This window comes from Wyeomyia smithii, chromosome 3, assembly GCF_029784165.1.
Source record: "Wyeomyia smithii strain HCP4-BCI-WySm-NY-G18 chromosome 3, ASM2978416v1, whole genome shotgun sequence".
Lineage (NCBI taxonomy): Eukaryota > Metazoa > Arthropoda > Insecta > Diptera > Culicidae > Wyeomyia > Wyeomyia smithii.
The window spans coordinates 185607520-185631461 of record NC_073696.1 but is presented as its reverse complement, the minus strand read 5'-3'; the positions used below and the strand labels follow the sequence as shown (position 1 = coordinate 185631461).

At 42.7% G+C, this 23942-nt stretch overlaps 1 protein-coding gene and 1 pseudogene across 1 annotated transcript; one reads left to right on the top strand and one right to left on the bottom strand.

Annotated features, from left to right (window-relative positions):
* Window positions 1-951: 951 nt before the first annotated feature.
* On the bottom strand, window positions 952-8083 carry LOC129728912 (uncharacterized; annotated as a pseudogene).
* Window positions 8084-10584: 2501 nt separating this feature from the next.
* LOC129728911 (uncharacterized) lies at window positions 10585-12747 on the top strand. Its single transcript, XM_055687387.1, has one exon. The coding sequence runs from the start codon at window positions 10585-10587 to the stop codon at window positions 12745-12747; it is 2163 nt and encodes a 720-aa protein (XP_055543362.1).
* Window positions 12748-23942: the final 11195 nt, after the last annotated feature.

Sequence of the window (23942 nt, the reverse complement as noted above, 5' to 3'; positions counted from 1 at the left end):
GAGATGCTGGTGGCCACAATAACTTCAATCACATCAATTGACTATCCAGCCTCTCGACCCCTCAATACCTCTGAACAGTTCGCGTTCGCGACGCCATTCTGGACTGCATTGCGGACCAGGAATCACCTGCCATCCCAAGCTCAGGAGCTGCCGTCTAAAAAACGGTATCCTACAACTTGACAGTGCCGACAACGACACAGTTAGGTGGCTTGAGACTCCGGCGTCTTCTCTTAAACCATGGAAGGGAGCACACCTTCTAGTCTTGCACACGAAGGACCTGCCAAAGGCCCTATGATTCATAGAGTACTTCCAGGACAGTGTGGGTACCACCAATGAGAGAATTCTCCGTGCATGGCGAGTATGTCATCGTAACGTTGCTAGAAAGACTGCCGAACTGATGGCGAAGCTGGACCAACAGTTTGCTAACCTAATAACGGTACAGAGCTTCCTACTGAACAACAAGTACAACAAAGTACGCATGCGGCAGGTTAGCAGAAAATCCTCTAACACAGGCGCGAGTTAGCTTTCTTTACTATTGAAGGAAAGACGACTTTCTACTGCTATAGTCAAATATCGAATGCTACTTTATTTCTACTCAAAATTATATTACCCTAAACCTACAGTTCACTTCATGCTGTCGTGTTCGCCCGATGTTTGTAAACGCCCAGTATGCTATCGCCAGCATGTGGTGCGATGTGACTAGGTCACTGATGCCCGATGACGGTCTACTCGTTGACAACATGTGTTGCGTCGTATTCAGGTTATCGGTGCTCGGCGGTGGTCTCGTTGCCTTCGCACGGTGAGTGGTGTTGGTGCATCCTTTTTTCAGGATGAATCTTCGTTGCTAACTCGTCCCCCCTTATAGAATCGAATCCATCCGAATCACGTCTTGGGTTGTCAATTTTCTGAACCTGGGTTGAAGGTCGGCTAGGTGCTGCGTTATTCCGGACTCTATGTTGGATTGTGGCCTTGAGTTGAATTACTGAAGTTGATTCGAAGAGTTTTGTTTCTGTGGACGAGAAAACTCAAGAAAAATACGAAACCGATTATAAATGGCGTGATTGCCATTCCTCCAAAGATACTCCAATGAGGGAACTGCAAACTGGTACTATTTAACCGGAGCAATTCCAACTCCTTCCGATTCTCCAATTGAAGATTATGAAGGTGTTTCATACTAAGATTAAGTATCTCTCGTTGCTTTTTGATATGAACTCCGTCTAAATGAAGTTGGATTGGATTACCTGGCAATGTTCGAGTCTTCGAAATATATAAAACGTCGTTTATATATAAACGGCAGTTACTAAAAGAAATGAGAAATGACCCTGAAAGAGTTCTGTTTGGAATTCCACAGGTTGATGATAGTGTAAAATTTCTCATAGTGTTTACTAGTATGTGTGTTTCGTCGAGAAAAATGATTTCCTCTTCGACAAGGTTTTAAGTATAATTGCAAGTCGCAGGCTCTCCTCTCAACAACTTGGGTATACATGTTGAATTATCCGGTTGAATTTCGTATACGAAAAATATAGTTGGTTCGGTTGAATTAATTCGATTAGTTTCATCATCATGTGTTAAGTAAAATGGATGAAGTGTATGTATCTGTTTATCTTCGTGTATAATTGGGAACAAGCGTACTTTGCTGAAAGTTCTGGGATCTAGCTTTGGCATCTTGATGATAAGTGCGATCTCCATATTATTTGATGCTACGACTGTCGTCGCGAAGTTGGTGGCTTCTTCTACTGCAGTGTGAACTGTTATATTTTCTCTAGCAAAGTCTATAATTAATATATCTATTTCTCTTGGTCTTAAAATTTTTTCGTAAACTTATCCTAATTTGGCTAACATTATAGTATCAATTATTTGGTTGAGTTTTTCAGACAAGTAGTTAAGGTGGAATAAAATTTTTGTACAATAAATTTCGATAGATCCTTCATTGAACAATTGAATTGCCTTTTTTGTTTGAAACATAGCCTCCTTTAATTGTAAATTGATTTCGCGGTTGATTTTTACTTGTTTGTTATTATTGATGATAAAATTATTCATAGATGAATTTATAATTTGCAAATCATTGGCATCTGGGCTACCTGCTAAATATTTCCAAAAAGTTCCTAAACTGTCCCAACGTTTATATCTCCTAACTGGGTCTATACTCTTTAAGGCAAATTTTACTTCATTAAATTTTTCTGTTATCAAATCTGTAAACTGTTTTGGGCTAAAGTTTTCAAACTGGTCTCGGAGGCTATTGATTTGCGTTCTGATAATGGTGAGATTGAGATGGTGGATGTAATATTTGTAGTCCAGTCTGAGTCGTCCTTCTCCATGGTGAAATGCCAAAATTGGCTGATGTCGCAAATCCCGTAGTTCGATTTTTGCGTCTTGTCTAGTTTCCGATGTTTAAGTGATGAATAAGAGTAATAGTCTGTAAGGTAGACAGAAAGTTAGGCTTTTCTAATTTTTATATCGTTTTTATGGATACGTCTTCCGTCAGGTGTGGTAACAGTACTTTTGTTGACTTTCGCAATTTTAATTTGTTTATATCTGTTGCAGTGTTTGACTCTTCGTCTTGTTTTTTCAAAGGCGTCTATGTTGTCGTCAATTGCAACGTCCGTCTTATTTTTATTATGTAACGATAAGTCCTTCTTCTGTTTAATGGTGAGATTTTTAAAAACGGTCTCAACAATCGTCTGTGATCTGTTCGATGGTAGGATTATTTCGTATGGTGTAAACCTGGTGCATGAATGGATAGTGGAATTATATTTATGGATAGAAATATTTACGAGATCGATCACGGACTTCTCAGGATTTTCTGCTTTTTGAATCCGATATATTTCTAACAGTGTAGAATGCAACCTTTCAACGATTCCATTCATCTCACTGCGACCGGTAGCTGTAACGTACGGTTCGATCTCATAAGTATTGTAAAAATGCACAAGTTCTCCCGTCATGAACGATTTTTCGTTATCCATAACTAAGACTTTTGGTGGTTGATATTTAAGAAGAATATCTTTTATTGCTGGGGTTAGGTCTATAGCAGCTCGAGATTCAATAAATTTGATCTGAGCAAATTCTGAAAATTTATCAATATATGTAAGAAAACGCAGGTTCTCTAAGAAAAGAATATCTATATGGGCGATTTGGAATGGTCCAGTTGGAATAGGAGTCTTTTGGAGAGGAAAATGGATAGGGATCCTATCATATTTGCATTCGTGGCAAATGCGACAGGTTGCGATGAATTCTTTGATCTTTGGCTGAATTCTAGGAAAATAGAATTGCCTAAGAATTTGTTGTTTATTTTCATCTGCACCTCTGTGGGCTCTTAAATGTTCGTTTTTTATAACGTCCTATTGCAGATTTTCCTCTTTGACGTCCTGTAAAAGCTTTTGGGTGCAACGAATTTTTAACGTCTTACTGCTTCCAAATTTATCTTTGAAGACTTCTTGGATTTTCCCCATTATTTTTTCAGACGTAAACAATCCGTTAACCTTGGTGGGATCGAAATGAGTTTTCAGGGCCTGAAATAAAGTAGAATCATTAATTTCGTTAATTTGTACTGTAATCCCAGTAAAGCCTGGAAATGGCTCTTCTGTTGCTATTTGGTCTGGTCCTTCTTTAATAATCACTTGGTGTTTGAATACGTTAAGCGGTGCTTCTGTGGAAACGATACAGAAGTCATCGCTAGTGTCTGTGGAGTGTTGTGTTCCCGTCATTGAACAAACAATCCTGCTGAGTGCGACCGCAACTACATTAGTCTTCCCCGGTTTGTACACGATCTTGTAGTCGTGCTCTTCCAAATATGCCTTCCAGCGCTTTAGCTTGGCGTTCGTGTTTCTTGGAGATAAAGCGAACGTTAGTGGCTGATGATCGGTTAAGATTTGAAATTTCGATCCATAGAGATAGTTTCTAAACGTTTGCAATGCCCAAAAAATGGCAAGCATTTCTTTTTCTGGTACTGTATACCCTTCTTCGGTTTTTGAAAGTGTTTTAGAGGCAAAGTGAATAGGTTTGTCTTTCCCTAATTCTCCTTGTGACAGAACTGCACCAATTGCAAAATCGGAAGCGTCTGTTGTCAAAATGAAAGCTTGATTATAGTCTGGGTAAATGAGTACATCAGATGACGAAAGCAGGCTTTTCATTCTCTGAAAACATTGCCTTTCTTTATCATTCAATGAAATTTTTGAAGTAGAATACTTCTCTCAGGAAGTTCGGCTACATAGGGATGAAAAAAGAAAATCTAAAACCGAAAAAAGTGAAAAATATGTCCAATTTCAAATGCTAATAAATCGGTTAGTATTCGATGGATTTCCTTCGTTCTTGCAGCAATAGATTGGAAAATCTTCTAAGATTCTTCCTAAATGAAGATAATTGTAAATTTATTATTCAAACTATTGTACTATTGAAAATAGTCAAGCCTTGTCAAAACAAAAAATTCGACCTCTGATTGGTCGTTATATGATTACTTCCCAAGCACGGTCGACAGAATCATATACCTTGCAATTTAAAATATGCTATTTGGCCTATATAAGAGCCTGTTTCAGCCGAAGCCGCTCATTATAATTCTAGACTGCAACAGGAGCAGTCCTCCCTTAGCAGCAGCAGTGGATACAACAGCAGTAGCAGTGCAGCGGATAACGACCACAGCTTTGGTATGGCAACGGATATTAAAGCGCGTCTCAGCATCGATAGAGCAGGACCACGTGATGCAAGGCAGCGGATACCAATGGCAACGGAAGCGTCCACTACTGTGGCAACGGGGATAGCGCAGCGGTTGACGTTGGTCTCAGCATCTATATGTATGTCGGATTGGATCGGAATAGAACTTTGAAATTTGTGTAACATAAGACTAATGCATAAATCGGTACTTAGGGGAGAACGGGAAAAGTTGGTCATTTATGGTAAAAATGTTCCATTACTTTATACCGGTAATACAGTTATACCTCGATATAAGGCAACTTTATTTTCATTTCCGCTTCGTTATATCGAGTTACGTTATATCGAAGCAAAAGAATTTTTTTTTAAATTCATGCAAGAATGTTAATGATTACTCAAAGATGCGCGAAAACCTATTTTCCATCACCTATCAGTAATTTTTAACCATTCTTAAGCCCATTTAGGACAATTTTTCAACAAGCAAAAAAAAGTTTTTTAATTGATGCAAGACTGTTGAAATGCAAAAATGCGCGGAAACCTATTTCCCATCACCTACCAGTAATTTGAAACCTTTCTTATGCTTTTCTTTAGAGAAAATTTCAACAAACAAAAAAAATAGTTGATGCAAGACTGTGAATTGTTACTGAAGGATGCGTGGAAACTTAATCCCATCACCCATTAGTATCTCAACACCTTTCTTGTGCCCATTTGGGACAACTTTCGCATTGGTTTCATTGGTTTCAAAACTTACTACATATTTTCGAAGCAATTTATACCCCAAACACAGTTGCTATATCATTTATATTCAATATCAATACATCTTAAAAAGTTACGTTATATCGAGGTAAAAGTTACGTTATATCGAGTAACGTTAAATCGAGGTTGCCTTCTACCGAGGTATGGCTGTATTATGCGAAAATATGAACTACCTTAAACAGCTCGCAATTTTGCGGATACACTAAAGTTTTTTTTTTACGAGGAGACACGTAGCGCGGGAAAAATCCGCGTGAAAAACACGTAAGTTCCAAAATCCGGGTAAAAAATGGCGTTAATTGTAAGATCTGCGTAAAACTTCACGTGAATTCCAAAGTCTGAGAAAATAAACTGGTAATTTCCAAAGTTCGCGTAAAAAACGAGAAATTTCTGAAAACCGCGTTAATTCCGAAATCCGAGTAAAAAAACCGCGTGGATTAATACCGAAATTCGGGTAAAAAAAACCGTGAAAACTCTGAAGTCGTAAATTGGGGTAAAAAAACGTGTAAATTCCGAAATCCGCGTTAAAAACTCGTAAATTCTGAAATGTGCATAAAAAACAGCGTAAGTTCTGAAATCTGCGTAAATTCCGTAATACGCGTTAAAAGGCTTCAGTGCATTTTATCATTTTTGAGCGGTTGACAGATTGGCCAATTAGCTCCTCAGGTAGGGTAGAAGATGGTCAGCGAGTGGGGTAAAGTGACAACTTTATTTTGAAAGGACAATTCAGTTTTCCTCCACCAATGCATTAATGGCAGTCTGTAGCATTTAGACTGAAGTCAAATCGTTTTCAGTTTTTCGCTTAGACGTACGCAAAAGCTACTCATTACTGGATGAAAAAGTGTTACTCTCCCTTGCTTGACGAAAAGTTCACTAAGGTCGCCTTGTTTTACAGTTTTTTATGCAGGTTTTTTTATGTGGTCATTTTTACGTGGATTCCGGAAATTACGCGGTTTTTTACGCAGATTCCGGAATTTACGCGGTGTTTTATTCTTACGCGGATTCCGTTTTTTTTTATTTCGGAATCCGGAATTTACGCGTTTTTTCACGTAGATTCAGGAATTTACGCGATTATTTTTTACGCGGTTTCCTTTTACGCGGCACGTATCCCCCGCGTAAAAAGCGACTTTGGTGTATACGTTGAAATTATTTATTTATTCATTTATTTAACTTCGTCTTCAGTTCTAGCTGTATAGACTGACCTTAACTAGTGATTATATCTTATACTAATTTTAAAACATTGTCTAGTTATACTGTTCGATGTCTACGTGTCCAGAACAGTGAGCGTGGGCGTGATCGATGCGCTGGCACGTAGATGTTTACCTGCTGTAGTAGGTCAGGGCAATCAATACGATTGCTCAGTATATCGAAAGCAAACATGCGTTGCAAGAATGTGCGTCTCTGGTGCAAGGGTTCTAATCCAATCAAGCGGCATCGCTGATCATACGAAGGTAATCTTCGAGGCTCAACCCAAGGTAATCGTCGTAGAGCGAAACGAAGAAAACACCGTTGAATCCTTTCCATGCGAACGATTTGGGCTTCTTGATGGGGTGCCCATATTTGAACAGCATATTCAAGAACGCTTCGCACAATCGAGCAATAGAGTTTTTTGAGAGCATACACGTCGCTAAAGTCGCGAGCATTTCGGCGGATGAAACCGAGCAGGGCGAAAGCTTTACATGTTGTCGCTGTGATATGCTCGTTAAAACAGAGCCTACTGTTCATGGTAACTCCTAAGTCCTGTATCGAAGTAACACGTTCTAGGTTGAAACCATTCACTCTGTACTCGTAGTGCTGCTGCGTCCACGCTCTGGTGAAGCTGATTGTTTTACACTTCGTCGCGTTCATCTCCATGCCATTCAATTTACACCAGAACACAATATTGTTGATGTCTTGCTGTAAAGCGGCACGATCGACCAATGAGCTGATGACTCGGTAAACCTTCAAATCGTCGGCGTACATGAGGTGATGAGAATTAAGGCGGTGGCTCAAGTCGTTCACAAACAAAACAAAGTGGCTGCCTTGTGCTACACCAGAAGGTGTCGAAAACCGAGCTGACTCTGCGGAATTAAATTTCACTAAAGCCGATCTGTCCTGTAAGTAGGAGGGGAGCCACAAGATGAGCCAGCTAGGAAAACCTAACTTTTCTAGCTTTCTTAGTGTTAGTTCGTGCGGCACCTTATCAAATGCTTTGGCTAAATCTAGGTAGACACTATCCACTTGGCAGTGTTTTTCCAAACGAGTGTTGAGCATGCTAGCATAAACCATGAGATTCGTGGTTGTAGAGCGGTTTTTAACAAAACCATGTTGATTTTGCGATATAATAGGTTTAGCGGCTTCGTACATCCTATCGTGAATCAACAGTTCGAGTGTTTTTGCAAGACAACAGAGAATCGAGATTGGTCGGTAGTTCTTAACGTCGTGTGCGTTGCCGGTTTTGTGGATGGGCGTCACGGCAGACAATTTCCATGCGCCAGGGAAAGTACCTTCTAGTAAAGACAGGTTGAAAATGTTGTTCGATATCGACGAGTTCTCCGCCTGCACATCCCAATGTCCATCCGTTATCAAATCATCTTCGGCAAGCAACGAATTGCTATCGGCACTCAAGGGCACGATTAACACTCACTACGAGTTATCGGAGGCATAATCAAATGATATACGCTCGCTGCTGGCAAGCCACGATCATCTCGAGTCAGTGAGGCTTATTACGGATGTCACCTCGCGGTGAGAACGAAGTGAAAAAATCTCACGGTGAAAAAAGACGCGTGCAAATCAAATGGGAATCACTTTCACCGTGCCTATTACGGTTGTCATTTCACCGTGAAGTGACTCCTGTAATAAGCCTCAGTGGCTAATTGGATACGATTCGATACACTGGCACACAGCCCAGTCACCCAACACTCCCGCATCGGTTGAAAATGTATCTCGGTTTTAACTGTTAACGTATTTTCTGTTAGATTAAGCCAAAACAAATAAATTTAAGTATGTGGTAAGTCTAAAAAAAGTAGTTTCTGCATGCATATTTCGGTCGAGTTCAAAGTAAATAAAAAAACATTGGTAAGTCCCTTCGTATACGCCAGGAGACAAATTCAGCGTGCACGAGAGCCACGGGCACTGGATTAAAATTTAAGACGCAGCAAGAAGCAAGATCGTCACTGTTCTCCCGAGTTCGCAACATGGTCCTTCGAACCGGATAGATGTCGAAAATTCCATCTATCTAAATCTGAGCCACGCTGCTTTGCGCCATTTGGCCTATCATGAAGAATTCGCCATTGCAATAGTGCAACACAAAGCTTATGGACGCCATTGCTTTTTTATCTCATATGCATTGAGCGGGATCCGCCATTCGTCATTGACTTTGCTATTAAAAACGTACCATACAAAGCATTCTGAACGCCTCATCGACATTATTTCATCAATTCGGCATCGTTATTGCGTTTGGAAGATCGACTATTTGTAACAAGGAGAGATTTTACGCTATTGTGATCAACGTTGTGTGACATCAAGCAGTGCAGTACTGCGCCGATTCTCGACGATTTTCTGGACCAACGAAGCTGATTTCAATTATTCAAGGCAATACACTTGCCTTTAGAAGGTGATTAGTTTTCCTATTTTTTATATTTGTTTCGTCCGGTCTACGCGGTCAGTCGTTTCTAGATTACTCGCAATGACGTCAACGTTGGAACGGAAGCTTCGTGGATTCAAGATCCGCAAGCGCAGCGTCATCCTTTCATTTTCCACTATCACGAGCTTCGTCACTAACTTCGAAGAGGAGCGAGATGCTGTTGAAATTCCCGTGCGATTGGAGAACCTCAAAGCCCTCTGGATGGAGTTCAATAAAGTCCAAGCCGAGTTGGAGCTGCTAATGAACGATGAAGAAGAACAGGAAAATTTGCTGAAAGAGCGAACTGAGGTGGAAAAGGCTTACTACCGCGCGAAAGGTATGCTGATGTTTCATAACCGGTCGCCAACCAACTCGCAAGTAAATCAACCCCGATCTCAAGAGCCACCGCACCAAGCGCCGCAGGTCAAATTGCCCGATATTAAGTAGCCCATTTTCAGTGGAGAGTTTGAGAGCTGGCTCAACTTCCATGATTTATTTGTGTCTCTTGTGCATACCTCAACGCACCTAACGACAATCCAGAAATTTTATTATTTACGCTCTTCGTTAAGCGGTGAGGCTCTTAAATTAATTCAAAATGTTAATGGATCATTTTTTGAATCCGCGACGCCTCCAACGAATATATATCCAATCGCTTTTTGAATTCCCCTGCATGAAACGCGAGTCTGCCACTGGATTGCACTCATTAATTGAACGCTTTGAGGCTAACGTTAGAATTTTAAAGCAATTGGGGGAACATACCGAGCATTACTAATTCATCTGCTCAGCGCGCGTCTGGACCCAGTTATCAAGCGGGATTTCACCAGTTGACTGGATTCTTGCAAGCTCGAGTTAATGTCCTGCAGTCGGTCGTTAACAAATCAGAACCTCAGTCACAACCTTCGTTTCCGAAGAAATATAGTGGGTTGCGAGCAGGAAATCATGGCGCGATACAAAAGGGTCCAAGGGGGTGTCTTGCTTGTTCTGGTCCACATTCTTTATATCAATGTGAAAAATTCCCGAAGATGCCTATCGAAGCAAAGGAAAACATAGTTCGCAGCAAACAACTCTGTAGAAACTGTTTGCGACAGGGCCATATGGCACGAAATTGTTCGTCGGAAAGCACCTGCCGTAATTGTCGGGGTCATCATCACACGTTAATTTGTACCAGTACAAGCCAACAATCATTTCAAGGCAATGTTTCACACACTACTGGTTCACTGTCTCGTCCGCGTAATCCATCTAGCCAACGTAACGAAGAGCATGTGTCATCAGCGTCTGCGGTACAGCCTGGTACAACGAACAGTAGTATCCAAGCTGTTATTCTACTAGTCGACGGCAGCGGAGGTGAATATCCAGTTTGAGCGTTATTGGACTCAGGAAGCGAGTGCAGTTTCATCACTGAAAGGGCAACCCAACGCATGAGCATCCGCCGAGAAAGGGTTAGCATTGCAATTGCGGGTATTGGACAATCCTCTACGCGAGTTCTGCATAAGATCCGTTCCACAATAAAATCACGTATAACGGATTTCGCCACCGCAATAGAACTACTCGTTCTCCCAAAAGTCACTGTGGATTTACCGTCCATGTCAGTTGATGTGACGTCATGGTCCCTTCCAACGGGAATACAGTTAGCCGATCCATCCTTTTATGATCCCGGCTCCATCGATGTAGTACTCGGAGCAGAAGTGTTTTTTGACCTATTCAAGGCTTCAGGTCGAATTTCACTCGGAGATACTCTGCCTACGCTTGTTAATTCGGTTTTCGGATGGATCGTGTCCGGAAAAGTAAGCGAAGGCGCTCCTCGAAGTGCGTTTGTTTGTAACGTTGCAAGTACGGCGGATCTGCATAACGATATGGAACGTTTTTGGGCAATTGAAGACGAACCTACTACAGCGTACTCTCCAGAAGAGGCACTTTGTGGGAAAATTTTCTCCGAAACCGTCACTCGAGACTCTGACGGTCGCTATGTTGTACGATTACCACTAAAAAGAAATCTATTGGACAATTTGGGTGATAATAGGCGTTCCGCCCTACATCGCTATCGACTTATCGAAAATCGTCTAGGTCGCGATCCCGGTTTAGCGACGGAGTATAGAAAATTCATGGACGAGTATTTTCAGCTTGGCCACATGGAGAGAATCGATGAAAACAACGCCTCCTCTCAAGCCTTCTTCCTTCCTCATCATCCAGTGATTCGAGCGGAGAGCAGTACGACGAAGGTTCGCGTCGTATTTGATGCCTCCTGTAAGAGCGCAACAGGCCGGTCTCTAAATGACGTCATGCTTGTAGGGCCCACCGTGCAACAGGATTGGAGGTCCATAATCATTCGGTCTCGTTTACACCCAATAATGCTCATCGCCGACATTACAAAGATGTATCGGCAGATTCGGCTACACCCAGGAGACACACATCTGCAAAGGACTCCGGACGAACCTATTGGTGTATACGAGCTCAAAACGGTTACCTACGGTACCGCTTCGGCACCATTCTTAGCGACTCGAGTTGTTTCGCAGCTGGCAACGGATGAAAAGTGCCACTATCCTTTGGCAGCAGAGGTGGCGTGCAAAGACTTTTATGTCGATGACCTTTTCACTGGTGCAAAAACGGTCAACGAAGCAATTGAGTTACGTAAACAAATGGAAGCAATGTTCAACTCGGCAGGCATGAAGTTACGAAAATGGGCAAGCAATGTTCCAGCTTCTCTTCAAGACGTTCCAGAGGAAAACCGTGCGATCAAGGATCTAGTGGACTTCGATAAGGATCAGTCAATAAAAACTTTGGGCTTACATTGGGAGCCTCAAACTGATCGGCTAAAGTATGTCATCCCGAACATAACGATCGACCGAGAATCTGCAGTTACCAAACGGAACACACTCTCTTCTGTCGCCAAATTGTTCGATCCCTTGGGCCTAGTCGGTTGTGGGGTCTTAAGAACAGCAACGACACACGATTGTGATCAAGAGTTACCTGAAAACCTTTTCTCGGATGCTTCCGAGACGGCATATGGCGTTTACGTCAAATCAACGAATTCGTCGGGACAAACGAAAACTGCGTTACTCACTTCGCGTTCCAAGGTTGCTCCTCCAAAGCAAATAAGCATCCCTCGCCTCGAGCTTCGCGGAGCTCGTTCGGCAGCCGAGTTATATGGCAAGGTATCCGATTCGCTTCGTATTGATGCTAGAATTCACTTCTGGGTTTATTCAACAACAGTACTGAGTTGGCTTCAGGCAAGACCGTTAACATGGACTACGTTTGTAGCAAACAGAGTGGCTACAATCCAACGCTTAACTCAAAATTGTGAGTGGCATTTCGTTCATGGGGTAGAAAATCCTGCAGACATCATATCCAGAGGGCTTCCTGCAGACGAACTAGCTTCCTGTAAGGTCTGGTGGGAAGGACCCACATGGCTTCGAAAATCATCGGAGTTCTGGCCCACTTCGCCGTTGGAGACACAATCCAATCCCGAATGTTCGAGGGAAGTTCGAAAGACTGCTCATATAGCTACATCACAACCAGATTCTTCATTTATCGACGAGTATATCGCTCTTTTCTCCAGTTATAGCCGCTTGGTGCGAACGACAGCGTATTGGAGACGACTTTCCACCGTCTTACGAACTCCAAGAGCTGAACGTAAAATGTTTGAACCACTTACGTTAAGTGAGCTGCAAGGTGCTGAATTTGCTCTCATTCGATGTGTGCAGCAGGCCGCCTTTCCAGAGGAATGGAAAACACTATATAAAAATTGAGTAATATCCACATCATCTCGTCTTCGCTGGTTCAACCCACAACTCAGAAAAGGTGAAGTCATTCGCATCGGCGGTCGCCTTAGCCAGGGTGCAGGTGAGGACCTGTCCATTAATTTTCATGCTACACGACTTCAAGACAGACTTCTTCGTCACGACTAGGATGGATTCAATAGCGACAGGATAACCAACGTAGAGCAACAGGGTCCAAGTTCCAGAAATGGTTATTTCTGCGGGCGCCAGGATGTTCGATATCGACGAGTTCTCCACCTGCACACCCCAATGTCCATCCGTTATCAAATCATCTTCGGCAAGCAACGAATTGCTATCGGCACTCAAAGGCACGATTAACACTCACTACGAGTTATCGGAGGCATAATCAAATGATATGCGCTCGCTGCTGGCGAGTCACGATCATCTCGAGTCAGTGGCTAATTGGATACGATTCGATACACTGGCACACAGCCCAGTCACCCAACACTCCCGCATCGGTCGAAAATGTATCTCGGTTTTAACTGTTAACGTATTCTCTGTTAGATTAAGCCAAAACGAATAAATTCAAATATGTGTTAAGTCAAAAATAAGTAGTTTCTGCATGCATATTTCGGTCGAGTTGAAAGTTAAAGAAATCCATTGGTAAGTCCCTTCGTGCACGCCAGTAGATAAATTCAGCGTGACGAGAGCCACGGGCACTGGATCAAAATTTAAGACGCAGCAAGAAGCAAGATCGTCACTGCTCTCCCGAGTTCGAAACAAATGTTGGCATATCGGTAACGCGAGTGTCTCTGCGCATCGCTGAATGAAAGCAGGAGGTAGTTTGTCCGGACCAGGGCCCTTTGACGGGTCTACAGATTTCAGCGCGGTGGCAACCTCGGCAGTAGTGAATGTCGGACGTGGCAGGTGTACATCGTACGATGGCAAGGAATTCAACAACTCGGGGGTAACAGGTGAAGCGATGGGGTTGTACACTGATTTTAAGAAGGTAGCAAAAAGTTCGACCGAAGCATCAGTGTCGTTACTGGTTGTTCCGTCGTAAGTCATCTTTGTCGGGATAGTCGATCCCTTTCCTGTTTTTGAAGTGGCGCCAGAAAGAGGATGGATCCGCCTTAGCCTCGCTTTCGATTCGAAAAATATAATCCCGATAAGCAGAATGTAGGCACTCATCATAATCTGTCTCTAGCATGCGAAGGGTGATTCTGTTTTCTGCGGTACGGTGGCGCATAGACCGGCTGTTAGGTACATCAGAAATTTGCTGCAGCCCAGAAGCAATCATGTTTTCGGTGAAAATGAGCTCCTGCTCAGAGGATGCATTGTAGTCACCAACTACTATCACTGAATCACCGCTGGTTGTTTTTGTGATGATTTGCTGCACACAGTTAGAATGGACGGCGTAACTACTAGGATCGCTATTTGGTCTCAAGTAGATTCCGCACAAAAAAACAGATCTGGTCGGAAGGGAAAGTTTGACAGCAATTTGTTCGAGCGTGTCACTATCTTCTAGTTGTATGAGAGTGCTTGGGATAGAACATTTCACAGCAATGAGCGTGCCACCTCCTATTCGCAGGTTACTGGTTGCGAGGCTGCGGTCGCAGCGAAAGATGTTGTAATTAGATGACAGTTCAGCATTACTGACATCATTCTGAAGCCACGTTTCAGTAAGTACTATCACATCATAATCACTAGAAGCGGTTGCCAAAAAAAGTCGTTAGTTTTTGTACACATCCCGCCGGCATTCTGATAGTAAACAGTTAACGGCGCATTTTCTGTTCGTGTTGAAAACGTGGGGAGCGGTGTTTCAGCGGGCAAGGTGGTGTACTCGAGTTGAAAAGATTGCCAGAAGAGCATGCTGCCGCGGATAAGATTTCTGTAATACGGCAATATAATACGGCCATCAATGTAAATAATTACATTGATGGTTTGAATGGACACTTGATCAAAGAAAACACGTGTTAAATTGAAAACTCGAACCGAATTCCGCAATTCTAAAGTTTTTATGGTTTTCTGATTGTTATAGATCAGCTGAAAGAGAGTAGTTTTCTGAGCAAAACGTGGTTTTTGAGAAATTTTTATCGTTGTCCTTCGTATTTTTATTGATTTCTTGCTCAAACCTGCTCAAAATCTGTTAATGAGCGAATTGTCATTTGAAAACGGGTGTTCATTATTCTTTATTTAAAAACCGACGGACAACGATAAACATTTTTTTGAATCACAATTTGCACAACTGCACTTTGTTTTGTCATTTAGTTTCTTTGCTTATCTGATTATATCACCCATATACCACAATTTTGAAGTAGAATACTTGTCTCAGGAAGTTCGGCTACATAGGGATGTGAAATGAAAATCTAAAACCGAAAAAAGTGAAAAATATGTCCAATTTCAAATGCTAATAAATCGGTTAGTATTAGATGGATTTCCTTCGTTCTTGCAGCAATAGATTGGAAAATCTCCTAAGATTTTTCCCAAAATAAGATAATTGTAATTTTATTATTCACACTATTGTACTATTGAAAATAGTCAAGCCTTGTCAAAACGAAAAATTCGACCTCTGATTGGTCGTTATATGCTTGCTTCCCAAGCACGGTCGACAGGATTATATACCTTGCAATTGAAAACATGCTATTTGGAATATATAAGAGCCTGTTTCAGCCGAAGCCGCTCATGATAGTTCTAGACAGCGACAACAGCAGTCGTCCTTCCTTAGCAGCAGCACTAACCCTGTGGTTGGTCATCACGTCTCAGGAGCAGCGCGGTTCTTCTCAGCGTGTGTCGCCAGACTGCCATTATTTCCTCCGTGTTGGGGCAGCATGAAGATTGCCATCAGGAAATCCAATTTTGAACATCAAAATGCTTTTTTCAAGGCAAATAAACAAGTCATTGAAAGTTAATAATTTTTGTCAACGCAAACAAGCATTCTGTGTTGCATCCTAGCAATTTAAATTTGTCGCACCCGTCTTATTTACTGAATGTGAAATTGCTTCCACAGTGTATGTTGTCCGTGTATCTTAATTCCCCCAATGTTAGGGCAGCTCAAAGGTTGTAATTAGCAACCGATTTTGAACCGCAACATGCTTTTTTCAAGGCAAATAAAAAAATAATTGAAGGTTAATAACTTTCTGGCATCAACACAAGCAGACATTCTGTGCGGGAAACAATCAAATTCTGTTGTAGTTGTCTAATTTTACTTTATTTAGTAAACCACCCACTGTAGGGGCAGCGCAAAGGCTGCGATCAGCATAACCAACATTGAATAATAAACTGCCCTGTTAGAACGCATTCACAAAGACAATTAGTTCGACTATGCAGAGCTAATATGAAGTCGATTCAATCAATCAGCATAAACAGAATTTCGTCTTCTCCCAGCTGCCAAGTTGCAACATGATGCAACACGCAACAGCGAGCAAACGAAATCGCTTGATGTTACAAACCGTAATAAGATACGGGTTAAAACCGTTGCGTGTGTGAGAGCACCATCGGTGTTTATTCGCTGGATACAAAAATCAAATGCGAATTGAGGAATAATTCGTCTAAAGAACATAAGGAAATGGTAAACCTGAACTGAAAGGCGTGGCCTATTACGTAGCACCCTTCGGCTATAAAAGAGTGTTTCTGGGAAAACTAGCTACATTCATTAGTCGGAAGGTGAACTGGATGGACCGTCCACAACGTTGACAGCAGTAACAGCAGATATCAGCACTCAGCAGTAACAGAGGATAGCACAAATCACTTGCCCTGTGGTTGGTCATCACGTCTCAGGCCTCTACCAGGCTGAACGCCAACGCGAACGATCGGGCGAGATTTTTCCGTACATCTTATGGAAAAGTTGGATCATTTTGTTTAGAAGAATATTACTGTCGGTAATATTACAGAGATGCGATTGCATTATATCCGATATGGAATTGAACAATTGTTCTTTTGAGGACAAATAAAACACTTAATTTGAAGAGTTAATAGCTTTGGGTACCAGTAGCAGTATGGTAACAGCCTCAGTGGTAGGTGCAGCCGGTACTTCCATGAGGCCGATGTTATAAGGAGTAAATGGAAGCGGCACGGCGAAACAGTTCGGGTGTGCTTAGACGCGCGTCATTTTTCGTTGTTGATATTATTCCCCACATGAAACGACGCGCTTTCGTACAATAGCGGCGGTATAAGCGGTAGATGCATTTGCCAACACTTACTCCAGTGAAGCCGTGTCTAATGTTCATTGTGAAAACACCTTTCTATTGTGCTGGCGGTGCGCATTAGGCCTCTGCCAGGCTAAACGCGAAAAGCGGCGCGAACCGATTCGCCCGGCCGTAGGTTAATGTACAGCCGTAAGTAGAGTTGTGTAAAAGTATTCTACTTCAACCTTGCGGTCGTGGCTTTGCACACAACCCTCCTGTGATTTTTTCGTTTCCTTTTTAAAAGGTGTAGTATATTGTTAGAAAGGTCTATAACTGCGTTGAGTGCGTTTAGAATTTCAGTTCCAACAATTCCAAAGAAGAATGGGTGAAATTTATGTAACAAAAATGTACCTACATGGTTGATTTTTGGTGAGAAAAAATTTATATCGATAGCAGATGTGGCATTGAATGTACCATTGGCACTGGTTATGTCGTTGGCACTGAAGTTGTATGGTCTGCTGCTTTTGTAAGCCCATGCAAGTTTCGGGTTAATTAGGTTTATATTTGCTCCTGTGTCGATTAAAAATGGAAATGTTCCTGTTGTCGTTTTCAAGTTGATGTAAGGTAAACTAGGCCTCACCAGCTTGGGTTCCAATCTAAAAAATTCGATGATGTTGAAGGCATTTGGTCACTGTAGGAAAAATGTTCCGCTTGCTCTTCGTATTCATGATGAAATTCACCATGCTGATGTTCGTCGTACTGTGAATATGAGTCGAACGCTTGAGCATTGTAATGCTCATAATTATTAAATTGTTCTGCTTGAGCTTCGGGTAAGGTGTCAATTGGGTGGGCTTGCCTTTTGAAAGGCACCTGATTTGGTTGTGGGAGAAATCTCTGCATGTCGTTCGGGCGATTACCATAGTTGACGTTTCGCGTGCGGATATCCATTATATCCATTGGTTCCGGCCTAGGCTGAGGTTTCGGGTAAAATGGCCTAGGAGGAGGCTGTATTGCTTGTTGATTCTGGAAGAAAGGTCGGCAGCTTTGCCCGGGGTGCGGTGGCATTCTATGTTGCTCAAAATGTCTTGATGCTGGAATTGGTGGCGGAGCGGAAGGGGTATCTTCTTAGGGGTGTCCTTGGAGGTGTTCTATCAACTTCCAAGTCTCTCGGTTTGGGTATTATGGTAGCATGTTCGTTCCGAAAGAGAGCTGATCTGACATCTAAATTATAGTACTCTAAACAAAACTGGTACGCCTGATTCAGCGTTTTTGGGTTAAATGTTTTCAATAGCTGACAGAGAGGTTTTTCTAGACCTCTAATAAAAGCGTCCGTCGCTTTGTCACGAAAATAATTAATGTGTGACTCCGCGTGTTGGAAAAATCTTTCGTCTGTTTGTAGCTGTGCTACTATAGATGATAATAGTTCGTTAATCCTTGAAAAATACCCACTCAAACTTTCGTTGGAATACTTTCTCACCGAACTTAATTCATAATCAAGAGTTTTTAGATCTCTTTTATCACTATAATAGAGAAGTAGAGTTCTTTTCATTCCCGCCCAATCATAATAAACATTGTTCGAGTTCAAGATATCGGCGGCTTCGCCTCTAATCTTCCTTCGAACCGAACGTTGGATTAGCTCGAGTTGAGCATTAGTTGCACCCGCTTCTCGGTACATGCCAAAAATACCTTCCACATCGGTTAACCAAAGGTTGGAGGTCACGGATGAAATCCGGAAGCCGTCCAATATCAATGAACTGCTGCATCGTTAATGGAGGGGTTTCTTCCTCTACAGAGTTCGGAGCTGGATTCGACATTATTCTACCGAAGTAAAAGTCTAATCGACTCTTTTTCTTAATTATGAAATAACTTTTTTCTTCTACTTAGGCCGTTACAAATTTTATTTTCATTTTATGTCACCACGCCCCCCCCCCCCCTTCAAAAATCTTGAAAATTGGGAGGGGAAGAAAAAAAAAGCTCAAACCGTTTTGTTCATTTCATTGGTTTTCCGACAGCATAAATGCTAAATTTAGCCACAAACAAGTCAGGTGACAGCGAGAGTGTCGTCGAAAGGCAAGCGAAATAAATAATAATAATAATAAAGTGTTATTTTTCAACATTTATTTGAGTGCAAGTTACAAACGTCATAACTTGCATACAAACTTTGATCAAAGATATTTCTTTTTTTTCGTCTCGGTGTTTTTTATTTTTTGCCACTACCCCCCCCCCCCTGCTAACTTTGATAACCTTGGACATAAAAAGAATTCGAAATTTGTATCAGCCTTATATAAATAAAATACGTTTCAATTTGCCAGCTAGTCTGGACTTTTTTAATATTCACTTCAAATTAAAAAATTAGAGTTGAAAAATTACTCACATAAATTTTACCAGCATAGTTCAATACTGGATTTTTTTTGTCCAGGGGTGTTATCCTTCGTCGTTCGCGGGGAAGCAGGAGCAGGTACTTCGGATGATCCTTTTTGCGGTCTGCTACTACGGGTCTTTGTGCCAATCGAGATGTTTCACTCTGTGTCTCGCTAATTCGTTCGTCGATGTTGATCTAGCTCCTTGGACCAGAGGTTGCACAGGGTTTTTCTGCACTTCACTAGAATTTTTATCAACACTAACTTATACAGTTCCTCACTCGCTTCACGTTGGGCGCCAGTTAGCTTTCTTTACTATTGAAGGAAAGACGACTTTCTACTGCTATAGTCAAATATCGAATGCTACTTTATTTCTACTCAAAATTATATTACCCTAAACCTACAGTTCACTTCATGCTGTCGTGTTCGCCCGATGTTTGTAAACGCCCAGAATGCTATCGCCAGCATGTGGTGCGATGTGACTAGGTCACTGATGCCCGATGACGGTCTACTCGTTGGCAACATGTGTTGCGTCGTATTCAGGTCATCGGTGCTCGGCGGTGGTCTCGTTGCCTTCGCACGGTGAGTGGTGTTGGTGCATCCTTTTTCCAGGATGAATCTTCGTTGCTAACTCGCGGAAGGTGCTAGTGCTAAGCCAGGAAAGGTACATTCGAAACTTCCTCAGGGAATGCACCGCTTCCACCTGCACGACTCCCGCGGTAGCGAAGAATCCTAACAAAAAATTGATTTACAGGTTGTTTAGCTGCTATTAGGCGCATTTCAGCTGAACTAAAGCTTAACAAGCTGTTTCACGACAAAATTGTTCGTTGCGAGGTTCCGCCGAAAAATCAAAAGAGGAGATGCTAACGCTTAGCATCTGACCAGTCACGACTTTCAGAGCCGCACTTCAGCCTGTTGCTGAGGTTACGCAGTCACCTCAACTCAACGTCACAGCAACCGTCCGTGAATCGGAACTCAACTTAAGCTCTGCCAAAACGAAGAACATCCTGGCTTGCACAGCGTGTTGTAGCCCGAGATGGATAGCGGCCACAAACAGAGCCTTCTACGGATTACGTAACCAGTTAAGGTCCCACAGCCTGCGAACTCTTGAAAAACTAGCACACTTTAAAACACTGATTCTTCCGGTGAGCCTCTATGGCAATTAAGCATGGACACTGTAAAAGGTTGATCGGCGAGCTCTTGCTGTTCTCGAGCACAGAATCTTGCGTTCAAACCTTGACGGCAAACTGAAAAGGGTTTGGCGCACAAATCAGCGAATATAGTCAAGCATATAAAACACAGACCCCGGACTAGCCGATTGTGTGCTGTCGGTGACGATACCCAAGACCGAGTGGTATAGCGAGGCATTCAGCATTTGGTACTGGATCAATAATCGGAAAGTGACCGCAAAAGAAACAGTAAAGTAAGTAAGCAACAACGGATTTTTACTCAAGCGCTACGACCAGTCAACAACGGGAGTTGCAACGACCGCGATAGCGAGCGAAGCTTGAACCAACAGAGACCAGAAAAGTTTCTGGGAGATAACCAGCAAAACATTATTGAGTCTTCCAAGATGGCGAAGGGGTTGGCAAATGGCTGGACACGTGTAACTTGAGACCCTAATGTGGCCATCCACCTCTGTCCAGCAACTCCTATCCCAACCTCCACGTGGTGCCGACCGGAATACGAGTAACCTTAACGGAGATCGGGTAACCAACCCCGGTGGAAACTATGGTCGTATGCTGACTGGGAAGGGGGTCGTACGCGGCTGTATCTCCATAGGGGCGGCGTACAACAGCGTCTGACCCGGAGCGGGCGGCTGAATTATGGAATGCTGTATCCCGCCAGCTACACCTAAGATGGCAGCCGCATCTGCAGGATGTAGGTATCGCGACCCTGGTAAGGTAGCATACCGAAACCTTTCATCTACCACGAACAACGAATTTAGAAATACGGAACGGATCAATCGGCAAAGACCTAGGCTACGAACACGGAAAAAGATTAAGGTAAACGATTGGAAATTGGGTACTTGGAACGTCCGATCTCTCAATGAACCGGCTAGGGCTGGCTTGCTTGCTCGAGAACTACAGCGGCAGGGAGTTGAAATCGCAGCGATTCAGGAGGTTCGGTGGCCAAATTCCGGAGAAAGGGAATTCCGTGCAGTAGACCCTATTGCACGCACTTCTTTTAAGTACCACATCTATTACAGTGGCGGCAAAGCAGCGGAACGGGGCGTCGGTTTCGTAGTGCTGGGAAATCAGAAAACAAGAGTCATCCGGTGGAGGCCCGTAGATGACCGTATATGCGTGTTGAGGATTAAGAGGAAATCCTTCAACTACAGTTGAATCAACACCTACGCACCGACAAACGACAAATCCGATGAAGTCAAAGATGAGTTCTATGACAAGCTTGAGCGAATCTATGACGAGTGCCCAAAACACGACGTAAAAGTCGTCATCGGAGACGCAAACGCACAGGTTGGGAGGGAGGAATTCTTCCGTCCGGTCATTGCAAGGCATAGCCTCCACTCGTCAACCAATGAAAACGGCCTGAGGCTGATAAACTTTGCCGCGGCCAGAGGAATGGCCATATGTAGCTCCTATTTTCCACGTTTGAATATTTGTTATTTGTTATTTGTTATTTATTGTTAAATCATCTGACACATTGGTGGTCTTAATGATAATATATGTTACTAACTAAATGCTAATTAATATTTACAAACAATAAGAAACACTTTAAAAACAATTGAAACACGCTTCAAAAACAATTAAACCTGTCGTCTACGAAGAATTTGTTTGAATGTGGTTACTGAGATGTTAAAATCGAATGAATCTGCTACGACGTTGAAGCTAGCTGACATGAAACGAACGGGGTCGTGTTGCCCATATGATGCAGTGCGATGCGGTAGCGATAGAAAGTTTCTCCGCCTTAAAGACCTTTCCGGAGCATACAAATTTAACTGCTGCAGAATTTTCGGGGCGTCGATTTCACCGGTTAAAATTTTGAAGACAAACACAGCCTGTGTATCGAAACGTCTTTGCTGCAGTGTTTCCATGCCCAAAAGCTGGCAGCGATCCGAGTACGCCGGTAGCTGCTGCGGGTCTCGCCACGGAAGAAAACGTAAAGCGTACCGTACAAATTTCCTTTGCACGGATTCAATTCTTGCAATCCAGTTTGCGTTGAATGGACACCACACTACGGAGTTTGTTTCAAGGACAGATCGCACCAGAGAGTAGAATAATGATCGGAGGCACAGTGGATCATGAAAATCCGAGGCTACCTTGAAAATAAAACCGAGTTGTCGGTTCGCCTTTGCTATGATCTCATTATAGTGTGGCCTGAAGGACAGGGCTGAATCCAACGTAACACCCAAATCTCGGACCTGGTTAACCCTTGTCAGAGCTTGACCAAGCATAGTATAGCTGAACATTTCCGGAACATTTTTCCTATGGAACGAAATCACACAGCATTTCAGGATACTAACTGTTAACAGGTTAATGGAGCACCACTTTAAAAAAACGTCGACTAGTCGCTGAAGTTCGAGACAGTCTGAAGTATTTCTTATTGTCTTGAACAACTTTACATCGTCTGCAAAAAACATTCGGCAATTTTCTGGCAACACTAACGATACATCATTTATGTACAAGGCAAAGAGCAGTGGTCCTAAATTACTGCCCTGCGGAACGCCTGATACATTTGAAAAATGAGCAGAATGTTGCGATCCAATCTTCACGTAGAGTGTACGATTTACCAAATAGGACCTCAACCATTGTACCAGAGCGGGGGCCATTCCAAGTTTCTCCATCTTAGCGAGCAGGATACCATGGTCGACGCAGTCAAATGCAGCTTTCAAATCAGTATAAACCGCATCAATTTGGGCTCCTTCGGTCATATTCTGCAGGCACGTTGCAGTGAATTGAACGAGGTTAGTAGCGGTAGAGCGTTTTGGATAAAAACCATGCTGATCGATCGAGATATAGTGTTTACAACTAGCGAAAAGTGCATCATAAAAAACGATTTCAAATACTTTTGAACAAGCGCAAAGAGAGGTTATGCCTCTGTAATTCTGCACGTTGCGTTTGTCACCTTTTTTGTGCACCGGAAACATGGTCGATATTTTCCAACTGGTTGGAAAAACACATCGTCGAAGCGACAAGTTAAATAGCAAGCATAGTGGGCGTACGAAAACAGCTTTACATTTTTTCAGGACGCAAGATGGAATGCCATCAGGCCCAGGAGCGAAAGAGGAATTCATTTTGTCGATTGCAGCTTCCACTTGACGGTCGGTAACCGTGAATGAGCTGAAGTCAATGACGTCTCTGGGGATACCATCTAAAGCTGAATCTATTTCTGTAGTTGTAGCAGTAGAGCAGCGGAAGATCTGCTGAAAATGTTGAGCAAATAAAGCACACTTTTCGAATGTCGTGTTTCCTTGACGATTGTTCAAAAACATGTTCTTCGGTAGACCTTCTTCTTTCCTTTTGCTGTTAACAAACAACCAAAAACGTCGGGGGTTTCGTCTGATACAACTCTGCATCCGAAGAGCATACCGTTTGTACAGGTAGCGATTATAAATCCGATAGGAGTTACTAGCATGATTGAATGTTTGTTTCGTTAACGGGTTACGTGTTCTGCAATATTTGCGTAGCGCCAAAGACCGCTGTCGTTTCAGTTGACGCAAGCGAGTGTTAGACCATGGAGGCTTAGGTGCTGGCCGGCGAACAGGAACACACTGAAC

Bases quoted from the DNA above. Each gene is read 5' to 3' on its own strand.
- LOC129728911 (XM_055687387.1), top strand. From the start codon at position 10,585: ATGTCAGTTGATGTGACGTCATGGTCCCTTCCAACGGGAATACAGTTA.